General features: G+C 33.3%; 1 protein-coding gene across 1 annotated transcript; it reads left to right on the top strand.

The window, feature by feature from the left end:
• The first annotated feature begins 8,919 nt into the window (after positions 1–8,919).
• LOC112004118 (chitinase-like protein 2) lies at positions 8,920–12,311 on the top strand. Its single transcript, XM_024036340.2, has 3 exons — positions 8,920–9,505; positions 10,944–11,103; positions 11,482–12,311. The coding sequence occupies exons 1-3, from the start codon at positions 9,139–9,141 to the stop codon at positions 11,894–11,896; spliced, it is 942 nt and encodes a 313-aa protein (XP_023892108.1). The 5' UTR covers positions 8,920–9,138; the 3' UTR covers positions 11,897–12,311.
• The last annotated feature ends 745 nt before the right edge of the window (positions 12,312–13,056 follow it).

The raw sequence follows: 13,056 nt of genomic DNA, 5'->3' as shown, positions 1-13,056 counted from the left end.
ATTTCTACTTTTTATGAGGGCCTTTCTAATTGGGGTTGTAAGGTTGAAATTTATCAACCATCTTGTTGGCTTTATTTCGTATCAATTTGCTTGTAATTTAGCACTTAGTAACTCTGTATTTAGGTTGGATTCATGTAAGGGTAGTGTGTGAAGAGAGTGTGAAGAAAAGCTCAAGTTTGTGCAAAGAAGCAAAGTTCCGCGGCTAGAACTCGCACCTGACTCACGACTGGTAAGCCACCAACTGCAGCCACGTGAGAAGCACACAGGGGAGCTAAAGGGTCGTGCCAGCTATCGCATTACAGGACAAAAGTCCTAGGCTGGCCAGGCCGTTACGTTGCGACTTGGACAAGCCGTGAGGCCAAGCCACCAACCAGCCCTGTTTGGCAAAAGCTGTCTCTTCGTATTTCAAACACACACCACTATATATAGACCTTTATACCTACTAAATTGAGAGAGCTTCTAGAGAGAATTTTTGTGAGAGAAACACTAGAGAAAAACAAAATTGTCTCATCCTTAATCTTTACCTAAGAGACTCTACAAATTCTTCTACTCTCTTCCTCTCTATTGTTACATCCTTGAGAGGTTCTTTATCAAATCCTTATCTCACCATACCCACGTATGTGAGAAGATTTATTTGGTGCTTTTGGGAAGCAGTTAGGAAGGAATCAATATACATTGGTAGATGCTATGGTCTAATAGCAGAATCTGGGAAGTTAAAGAAGAAATAAATTCGGCGTAACTTCGTTGGAGTAAGAAGCTTGGAGGGCTTAGGTACCTGGGTAGATTAGGCTTGGAGGGTCTTTTACTATTCATGTATCCCAACTACATTCTTTAGTGGATTATTTCACCGCTTGGAGGGCGGCGGAGAGGTTTTACGCCGAGGACTTTGGTTTTCTCTTTGATAACACATCGTGTGTTGTCTGTGTATTTGCATCTTCCTTTCCTTTATCTTTGCCTTATATTTACTGCTGTGGATGTGTTTATATTTGACTTAGATTAGTTATCAATTCTGTGATTGGCTTATGTTCATGTTTCGCACATTAATTGTTTGATTATAAGCTTGAATTGATAATTTGTAATTTGGGGTCTAAACGTTCAAGGGTGTTTTACACACATTTTGAACATTCAAGGGTGATCGTCAGTTTACACCATGTTCAACCTTTGCTAAAGGTCTTAGATTCATGAACATGGTTATGACTTTTGTTTTGCACCCTCTCTCTCATTATAACTCTATCACAGAGCCTCGTGCTCGATTTTTGCTTTCCCTTCTTGAGCATCTCACTATAGATTTTCCTTCACATTTCATTCTTTCTATTATAGATGAGTATAGGGATATGTGACTTGTGATAAGCTCATCTTCTCTTTAGCTATCACACGGATTTTACGCCATTTTTCTGTTCCTTTTCCCTCATTCGACCACTTCCTTGTTATGTGTGCCATTGACTACGCTACCATTAAACGGAGCGAGGCTCAATTTCGATCGAGGCGGTTCAGTACGGTAACTCCTCCCACTCCTTTAGCTCCATCCACCTCCGCTCCCTTTACTTCAGCGAGAAGTGTGACTCTGGATGTGATCATGGCGCAGCTTCAGCGCATGGATGCTCGCCTTGACACTCTCACTGATGAGTTGTGTCTAGCGAATACCTGTGTTGGCCGTATTGCTAGATGGTAGGCTCATCTTGGTGGCTTTGTGGAGTCTCCCTCTCCTTCTCCTGAGGCATCCGAGGACGATGACGGTTCCATTGCCATTTTGCTAGAGCTTGTTGGTATGGATAAGTTCTAGCCCTGCATACTTCCTCCCTTGGTCCTATTGCAGTTCAGCAATGGATCATCAGTTCCATTATTAGACATAAGAGGTTGGACGAGAGTGGCATGAAAATTTTGCAGTTGATGTTCATCGCCCCCTGGGCTATTTGGAATCATAGAAACAGGGTAATTCATAAGGGAGTTACTCCTGATCCAATGAATGTCATTTTAACCACTCAAAATCTGTTTTGCAAGTACCAAGAGATCTTTCAAAATCATCACAGTACTAAACATAGGATATCTTGGCAGAAAATTATGGCTCAAGGTCTTCATGGGCAATGGAGCATCATCCTCAATATTTCTGGTGTCAGGCAAAGAAGAAATAAGAGAGCTGCTTTTGCTTATGAGGCTAGGACTAGGCAGGGTGCAATGGTGTTCTACGGGTGCAGCAGCAGTGCAGCTAGATCAGTCCTAGGTGTTTTGCTTGAAGGCCTTAGAGAAGTAGCTATGACAGCTTTTAGGCTTCAGTTAAACCAAATTTTGGTTTTGAGCAATTGTAATTTTTTGGTTCAGTTGTTGAATACAGGCCAAGCTCCGGATTGGGAAGGAAAAACCTTGTTTGCTGATTTAGAGTCCTTAAAGCACCAGGGTATATGCTTTTCCCTCCGTTGGATCCCTGCTTTTGTGCTTGTTAATGTACATAATATGGCTGTTATGGCCTCCAGTGCTCCCATGCACTACCAATGGCCATATCATCTAAATTTGTAATGCTCTGTTTTTTGGTTGTTTTATCAATATATATATATATATATAACTATTTAAGGTCTTACAACTATATTATATCAATCACCCTCCTATTCTTATTATTATTCAACCCTATGTTTGCCCCAACCACGAAAGAAATCATGATAACTTTGCCACCATTGCCCTTCACCACTATGGACTTTAATACCACTTGTTGGGAAAATAATATATTGGAAAAACTCTAATTAAGTAGTTAATATAATATATAATGATAATATTTGACCTAAAAGCTTAAAATTATGAGTTTAGGCCCAATTATGATATATTATTCACTCAATTTTTTCATTATTATTTAATATAAGACTTCGCTCACAAATGTATACCTAATAACGAGGATAAAATGAAAATTATGAGATGGGTCACCTACAATCAACTTCAACTATATAGTTGCATGCTTTTCCGCCTTCGGCTTCTTCTGCATACAAAGGGCCCGTTCACGGCACACAAAAACTGAACAATGACTTACATGTTCCACCTAACAATAATGAAGCATCACATACTAATCAACTCTGTTTTTCATCTCTCTTCGTTGTTTTTACTTTTTTTCAAACCTTGTTGAAGCTGAAAATATATATATATATATATATACATATTAATATTGATTCCCAATCCAATGTATATAGATGCCAAGTAGAGTCTACAACTATTAGCACACAAGGATAAAAAGTATAACGTAAAGTACCTTATCCCATATAACGTAATGTACAGTAAGTATAGTGAGTCTAGGTTTGGACCGGACTAGTAAGTGAGACCTAGTAGGACTGTATACGCAGGAGGAGGGAAGAAGAAGTGAGAGGAGTCGTTTAGTGAGGGTGGGCCATTGAGGAAACTGAGGAGAAGGGTGGAATGGAGTATTGGGACAATGACCTAAAGGTTAAGAGATTAATTTCTATAAATATTAATTCATATAAACCCTTGCTTTATACTACTCAATTAGAGCATGCCACATTATCATATTACTAAAATATAAATATATATGATTACATATGATAACAACTCAATAAATATCATATTTCAAGTTTTAAGTAAAATGTTGATGTGATATTATTAGGTATGGTATGATGTATTGAGTTATAAGTAAAAAGCTAATATGGCAAATTCAGTCTCAGTATTACATAAAGGTAAAAAAAAATTGATAAAAATACAATTTGCACATACTAACTTTACCCAAAAGTTATTTTGAATTTTTAAATTTTTAGTTGGTCATTTTTGTTCAATAACTTTGCACGAAAATCATTTTAGTTCTTTAAGTTTGAAGTTCATTTTAGTCTAATTATAACTCTGCTCAAAAATCATTTTAATGCTTTAATGACTCATTTAGTTGTGTAAATTTGCTAAAAATAACTCAAAACTACCAACTTATAGGATTAAAATAATTTTTGGGTAAATTTATTGGGTTAAAATGACCATTTTTAAACTTAAAAAACTTAAATGACTTTGGAGTAAACTTCTGGACTAAAATTACCAAATTCAAATGTAAAGAACTAAAAAGGTTCTTAAGCAAAGTTAGCATGCATGTAAATTGCATTTTTGCCAAAAACAATTGTTGCACATAGTAATACACATTAATATACACACATTTACACACATGAAAAAATAATTAAAATTGTGACTTGAAGTCGCTATTTTCAATTTGGCCATTTAATTGTTTTTTCACTGCATGTAGAGGCGTATATGTAATAAACACTATTCTTATGGAAATGCTCTTGGAAAATGCAGTTTGTGGTTGTGAGGGGTGGAGAGGAGAAAGAAGACACGGTGAGTGAGAACTCAAAAGGGAGGGTTTGAGTTGAGAGAGACGAGAGGGACAGGAACGTTGGATGCCCTTTGGGGAAAAATATCTTATCCCTTTATCTCTATATGAATATGATTAAATTTATTAAAAATAATAGTACCGGTAGAATAGAGAAAAAACATATTCAAAATAGAAAATTAATAGACAACCAAACTTGACTAGAGAACGAAGAATAGTACAAAAGTAATAACAAGACAGTCGACAGTGACTACGCGGAAAAAAACAATACACGAGAAGATTAGATAAAAATAGATTCGAAATAAAAATTGACAGACGAACAAACTGGCTATACCTATATAGCTCTATATAGGACGAATAATAATAGAGGAAAAGTAATAGCAAGACTTTAAGCAAAGACTAGACATTTACGCAAAGACTCTACAAGTATAGCAGAAGAAGACACCCCCATAACTTAGGGGTTTGTTTGATATGTATGTTTAAATAATAGTTTTCAGTTTTTTAAAATATACGTGGATAAAAAAGTGTGTGAAAATATATATAATCTTATTTAAAAACTGAAAACATGTGTTTAAAACCATGTATCAAACAAGACCTAAATATTTCTAAATACTAACCAAAAAAATATATTTCTAAGTTCTAACCAAAAAAATAATACAAAAGTATAGAAGAAGACAAACGCATGAGAGGAAAGGAACTTGCGTGGAAGATAGCACAAGTGGAGGAAGATATATACTGTTCAAAACGTAATTAAAGTTTAGAGTGCAGTATTTACGTTACTTCCTTTTCAACAAAAATGAGACAAACTAAGCTTTAATACTTTTCAAGTTAAGAGTCATCTATTCTTCGAAATCAAAAGTAGAAAAACAAGAATGATGACATGATCATTTATGTGACTTAACAAGAAAGTAGAAACAATAAATGTTAGGTTTCAATTTTTAAATATTATATATAAATATAGACATAGATGATGAATTTCACTATTTTATAAAAAGAGGGTATATCAAACCACTCTACTCCTGAATCCCTGATATAGAGTAATTACTTAACTCTCCTGTCCTCCATTTTTCCCTCTCTGGTCTCCATTGCCATTATTAGTTGTTACATGCAAAAATGGAGTATAAATGGTCTGTACTGTTACAGTTGACAATATTGGCATTTATATTAGTGCTTGTCAATTGCGACGAGTCTTGGTTGAATGTGACATACCGTGTAGGAGGTCCGCCTCTGCAGCCCTGTCCTTTTTGCCAGAAGATTCAAACGCCACCGCATTCAATGGTATGCCATTCATCAAAAGGCAGTGATTTGGTGAGCAGGACACCAACTCTCCGACCAAATGGCGAGGTTTTTTCCCCGCCACCAAAAGCTGTAGTAATAGGAATAGGAGGAGGCGGAAAATGCTGTCACGGGGCCGTTCCTGACTAGACCGACCAGTTTGAGAACATATTCTCAAAACGTAGCTCCCTTGAGGCCCATGCAAAGGGCTTTTGGGACTACCAATCTTTCATCACTGCCTCCGCTCACTACCAGCCTTATGGCTTTGGTACTACCTACATGAACCAGAAGTTCTTCGGAACCAAGGAAGTCGCAGCTTTTCTTGCCCATGTTGGCACCAACTTCAATTTGGGATTTTGCATGGTTGGTTTGGTTGAATATAAACGTGTTTAAGATCATCTTTTCCGCCCATCTTTAGTAATGTTTATTACACACACTAATCCACAAAGCAGAACTCATGACTTGAAATTGTTACTTCAAATCACTCTATTATCTTGGGACGTGTGTATAAAATTGTATGGATTAACTTATGTGTAATAATATTTTCGGATTAAACTTAATGGATGTCTACTGTGTTTGAATACTTAAAATTTATATTATTGTAGGCCCAGCCCAGGTGAGTGTCTGGTTTATCCTTTTCAAGTTGAATAAATCTTAAAATATGATTAAATCAGATTTTTAAAATATAAAAATAATAATCCGTTTTAGCTGATTATTTTGAATTTTTTTTTGACCTCAATAGAAACATTTGGTTACGCACGTATAGATAGATATTATTAATTATTTGATATGTTAAAAACATCAACTTTAATTTGAAATATCCATACCAAGCGAGTTTTAATTTGATGAAATTTGAAATAGATTTTAATGTTTGAATTATTTACTGTCTTTTAATTATTTAAGTTGTTAATTAACAATTGATGTTATTGGATATAATTTGGGCTTTGTTACACGTGTATTTAATTAAAAGGATTTAAGTGAAAACAAATGTTATTGATTAACAGATGAAAATCTTAACAATTTATATATATATATATATATATATTTTGTGGGTGATGGTGACGATGGCAATGTAAGAGGTGCAAGTTTGTTGGTTGCTCTTGCTTTTGAGAGAGAGAGAGAGAGAGAGAGAGAGAGAGAGAGAGAGAGAGAGAGAGAGAGAGTATTTAAATGAAGTGGTAAAAAATTAGTTGAACTTTTAGTGAGGTGTTAAAATAGATAAAATAACTTTTGAAGTTATTGAAAGCTAAATTGTTACTACCACCGATGAAAATGCTAAGAAAAAGCTAAAATGAAAGTACATGGACAATTGTTTTTATTAAACTTTTTCTTAGAGGCCATTTAGGAAATTAGTTTTTAGAGACTACTGAGCTAGCTAGTTAATTCCTTTCTGTGAGGAGACCTAACTCTTAATTTTGGTGTCAAATTTTGTGGGGGAGTGTGGACCATGGCCCCAAGCCCACGTTTGGTTTTGTCCCGTATAGTATGTAATAGAAAGTATATTAATACTAGACTAAGGGTTCGTTTGAGATCCACTTATTTTTTTAAAATTGAAAACTTTTTAAGCTTATGAATAGTAGCAAAAATAAACTGAATAGTAAAATAAGTTGACAAAAATAATCTTTGCCAATCGGACACTAAATTGTAATTTATCCTCTCAAAGTTTAGGGTAAATTTGATTTTGTCTTTTAAATATATCATGACTATGTACCGTCCATTACTTGGTAATACTTATATATATATATATATTTATATACACATACATATATATTTTAAACCAAATGTTAGAGAAAATTCAATTAGAATCAAAATTGAATTTTGCTTTTGTTAGCTTTTCATAAAAATTAAATTGTTTAGATTTTTGCTGTTATTTTTTTTTCTAAATTAATGAGCATATTTTTTTATATTGTTTCTATTAATCTATTTAGATATTTTATATGCAAAGATATTGAATCTTAAAAATTATAATTGAGTTGAATGATCTTATGCACCTATAACCATTTAATTTATAGATACAATTGGACCAATCTATTCTTTTTATTTTGTGTTGTATTTAGTAGAATTTCACATATAATGATTATGAATTGATATTGTATATGTAGTATCCAATAGTCATTTTCAAAATTATATACATAATAGAAATGTAATGAGAAATTTGGTGTAACTAATATTATGAAAATTGTTAGGAAAAACCATTTTAATATCTCTAAATGCCATAGTCAAACTAATATCCTATATGTTTAATAACTGAAGCTATCATCAACATCACCACTTTAATTTATCATCCATGTGCATAAACACGAGTTACATACTAATAGTATATAATGGAAAGTACAATAATACTAGACTAAATTGTAATTTACACTCTCAAAGTAGGTAAATTTGATTTTGTCTTTTAAAGTTTCAAATATGTATTCTTAACTTTATATATCATTTGGATTTAAAACATTCTATCCATGCATTGAGATGAGATGTCTATTAAATGCTACCTTAACCCAAAATAACATAGTTTTATGAATCTAGATTTTGAAATTTTAAAGGGAAAAATAAAAAATGATTTCAAACCTTAAGGGTGTAAATTACAATTTAGTTGGCACTTAATGGACACCTCATAACATCACATTAACAAAGACTTAAATTGAAACAATTCATAACATTTGAATTACGAATCTAAAATTTAAAATTCTAACTTTCTAAGGAACAAAATCAAAAAAATTTCCAAGCATGCAAATTGCAATTTAGTCGTAATTGAACCCAATAATATGCTTATAGGCATCGAATTGTTCATATAATCCATATTCATTTTTTTATAAAATTTTTTAACCTTTGTATTGTGATAGACTCAAGTGACCTGAGTAGTAAGTGCACGTGAGAGAGAGTAAAATTTTCTACGTAAATTTTGACGAATCTATCATAATTTTTTCAAAAATTAATAATTAAAGAACAAAATTTAGCATTCACGTTTTTCTTGCCCCTTTAAAGTAAGAACTAAAGAAGAACAAAAAGAAAGCAAAAGCTCGGCAAGTGGAGACGAGGGACCCGCCAAGTCTACAAATTAATTTGTTAAATCTAAAAGAGTTCACTGAATGAGTTTTTGATGTCTTTATTTCCTTCCTTCGTATACATTAAAAATGGTAAAAAACAAAAAGAGATTAGGTACACTTACTAGTGGTTGAGTTAAAATTTATTTTTGATGACTTGCACTTGACTATCTTTCCCTTTCCGAAGCCACTTTTTTTTTTTTTTTTTTTTTGGGATGAAAGAAAATATATTATTGAAAAAGCCAAAAGGCACAAAAACAAAGGAGGGAACAGGCAGGGAGTCCTCAGCGACAGGTTTTACAAAAGATGGGGGGCCATGAATTTTCTAAATTCCAACTGGATAAGGAGTGAGCTGCATTATTGGCTTCTCTATTGATTTCCCTAGCATCAGCCACAAAATTCAGTAACTTCCACTGTGTTGCATACAGCTCTTATATAGAGTCTCCTTCTTTAGTGAAGGTGCAGACCTCTCTCCACTCTGCACTCTCCACCATCCTTGTTTACTTGTTACATGCAAAAATGGCTTACAATTGGTCTGTACTACTCTTGGCAACGGCTTTGATCACACTAGTGCTTGTGAATTGTGAGGAGTCTTCTGTGAAGCCATCATACGAAACAGATGCGTGTCCTGGCTGCAATACCATTTTCAGAAGATGCTGTGGCGGGGCCATTTCTAACTACTTCCGGAGCTCACAGTTTGAGAACATTTTCTCAAACCGTAACTCACTTGAGGTTGATGCCCATGAAGTGGGCTTCTGGGACTACCAGTCCTTTATCACTGCCTCTGCTGATTACCAGCTTCATGGCTTTGGTACCACCTACAGGAAACTCCTGGGAATGAAGGAACTTGCAGCTTTTCTGGCCCATGTTGCTACCAAAACCTCCTGTAAGTTATAACAATATTGCGGATATATTCAATTTCACAATTTGTTGAAGTGATCGACTATAAATGGTAAAAAAAATAGAAAAAGAAAAAAAAGAGTCTATGTAAAAAGTTCTAGGCAGAGCTAATCACCACTCAGGTCGTCTACTATAGTTTGACGTGAAATTGGATGTGTCCTTAAATTTATTGTGTGAGATAAGAATTTCTTCTTTGTCCAATTTACGCTTGATGACTTATTTTGTGTCTGGGTTTGAGTTTGTAGGCTTTACATAGATTTGGAAGTTCAAATTTTTGTAGAAAGTATGTACTTAATTTGTTTTAGGACTTCATTTTATTGTATATTAGGCCTATGGGAACTGTTTGCATTGGATTGTTTCAAATTGAATAAATCTTAAGAAAATATGATAAATGTTTTTTTTAATCTCTCTTTGCTAATTAACTTTATGACAAAGTTTACTCACAAAATTGGTTGTAGTCTAAAATTAAAACTTTACTGAATAAAAAAAATATTACTACATATTTTGAAAATTTAACTGTTCAATTGCATATTCTTTATACTTTTAATACACATGTCAAATTTTGTGTCAATTAGATATTATTTACTATATGATCTATAAGTTTATATTTTATGTATAATTTTAAAATACAAAAATTTGCAATTTAAACAATTTATTAATGACATAACTATTAATCTTTAATTTTTTAGAAATATTGCAAGTATGAAGAATATAAGAAGAAGATTTCATCCAATGGTGAATTTGTCAAAATTCAGTAAAGTTATAGCCTTAGGTTACAACTAATTTTGTAACTAAATTTTGTTCTTAACTTTAATAGCTAATTTAATATATGGGTACTTAAAGATAAGATAATTAAGGTCAACATTAAGAGTTTTTAATACTGAAATACCAATAAAATCATAATTGAAATGAGCATCATAATAGATAATTTGAGAAATAAATAAAAAAGCACTTTCAATTTGAAATATCCAAACCAAGCAAACTTTAATTTGAGGAAGTTGTGTTCAAAAAGGAGGGGAAGTTTTAATTCTTTCTTGGTGTTTAGTTAATTAATATGTTAAGAATTGATACTACAAGAGGTATAATTTGGGCTTATTACGTGTTAATTTGATGAAAAGATTAACAATATATATTGTTTATGGCTGAATTGGGATGGAATTATGATTCAAGTCAAGTCTTAATTTAGTTGTTGATTCTGTCATTTTCAAATAAACAGAAATAAGCATTAGGCTTAAACTGAATCTACTGATAGTGTTTTAAGTAGATTCTTTTCTCCTAAGGAAAAAAGGGCTTGAGATTAAACGAATTTTTTGGAACACTGCGTATGATGATATGGCTTTTTATAATTTTGTTTTTGAGTTACAATCAATGGCCCTTTGCTCACTCAATCTCTATGCAATGTAAATGTGGATGATATTTTTTAGGTGGATCTAAAGTGGCCACCAAGGAACCATTAGCTTGTGGTTTATGCTATAACAAGGAAATGAATTCCAGCTCGTATTATTGTGATGAGCAATACAAAAGCACTTATCCATGCACTCCTGGAGTTGCGTACTATGGCCGGGGTGCTCTACCTATCTATTGGTATTTACCTATTTAATCTCATTGGCAATGATCAGTACATCCTTTAAATCTTTGCATTCGAATTGTTTTCACATCTTCAATTTTGTCCTAAGTTAAAACTTCTTTGGAAGTTGTATGTATATTTGTTAAAGAAACATTAAAACAAAATCCCTTTCTATCTGTAAAAGATCTTTGATAAAAGCATATGCAACCAAATATTTGGTAAAACTGGATATGGGCATTTCGATAGTTAAAAGACGTAAACATTTTTGTCTACAACCCCAAGACTTGTATGTATGTGTCTTTCGTTTCCAACCCTTGAAGAATCTGTTGTTAGTTAATTCATAGTTACATATACACCACAATCCAAACAGTTTTCTATCTTGGTGCTTTCAACAGGAATTACAATTATGGAGAAGCCGGTAGAGCCTTGAAGGTGGATTTGTTGAACCATCCGGAATATATTGAACAAAATGCTACCTTGGCCTTTAAAGTTGCAATTTGGAGGTGGATGACTCCAGTGAAGAAGCATCAACCTTCAGCACATGATGTCTTTATTGGTCACTGGAAACCCACTAAGAATGATACTTTGGCTAAGCGGGTTCCTGGTTTTGGCACTACCATGAATGTGCTTTATGGAGATCTTGTTTGCGGCCAAGATAATAACGAGTTCATGAACAACATCATCTCCCATTACTTTTATTACCTTGATCTTATGGGTGTTGGCCAAGAAGAAGCTGGGCCTCATGAATTGCTTAGTTGTTCTCAACAGGTTTCTTTCAATCCATCCTCTTCCACCTCCTTGAACGGTTGAACCTACATGTATTTTGTTGATAGATAGCCCCTTCTTTCTTGAGCTAATCCTTTTGTAAGTTAAAGCATTAACTTTGCCTGTCAAACTGTCTTCCTTGGTATGAAGCTATAGAATCTATCAAACTGTTTTCTTCCGTAATAAATTACAAAAGGAAAGGTTCAAACGTGAAGGTGGGGAATAGGATATAAAATCTATCAACTGTCTTCCATCGTATGAAGCTAAACTAGTTTGGGGATCTACAGTTGTGTTGACTTTGCCTGTCTCTTGCTAATGTTGTGTAATTTTTGAGATATATTTTTGTTTTCAGTCTTGGAATATTGCATATGAATGCATAATCCATTGTATGGTTGTGAACTTGTAATTATTCAATATGCATTTGGTTGTGAAATCTTGGAATATTATATATTTCAAGCAATCTCTCTGATCGCCCACTTCTGCGCTTCTTTGTTTATTGCGCCTTTAATTTGGTCTAATATTAAGAGAAAAGAAAAAAGAAGAAGAAGAAATAATGCTATTATTGGAGCTCTTACACGCCCCCAATTGCCAAAAGAAATCATTAAGATTTCTATGGAATGCTAATGAACGGGTTTATTCATTGTTGAAATGGTATTTAAAAGGGAAAAAAGAAAGCAACAAAAGAAAGGTCCTTGAAGGCTTAAGGAATTTTCTTCGTGAAGATTTTCAAAACTTTCTGTCTAAGATGAGATTTTTATTTAGTATATATATATATATATATATTTGTTTTGTATTTCTTTAATTCCTACTTCTAAAACCTTAGAAACTGATTTGCTTTCCGTATTGGCCCATCGAAAAATTAGAATCCCTACTTTCCCTTAGAGAAGAGTTATCGGTGTGTAAACTATGAATTCCATATATGAATGTGAAGGAAATATACCAGTTGACGTAGACCATCACTTCTCAAGTTCACTCTGGCACATAAGCACATATTGGTCTTTCTTCGTGTCTCTCTCTGTTTTAATTACGATTTCCCTTTTATTCTAGTGAAATATAGGGGCTTTTGTTTATTAATTTATTTAATTGTAATGAAAATTGGATGAAAAATGTTAGCACATATGTGATTCACTTGTTAGGAACATATGTCACTATTTTATGTAATTGGCTAATTCTTTGACAAAACGCATTTTACTTCTAATTGGGTA

The sequence above is a fragment of the Quercus suber genome, unplaced genomic scaffold (assembly GCF_002906115.3).
Source record: "Quercus suber isolate HL8 unplaced genomic scaffold, Cork oak 2.0 scaffold_932, whole genome shotgun sequence".
Lineage (NCBI taxonomy): Eukaryota > Viridiplantae > Streptophyta > Magnoliopsida > Fagales > Fagaceae > Quercus > Quercus suber.
This window is presented reverse-complemented; position numbering and strand designations above follow the sequence as displayed.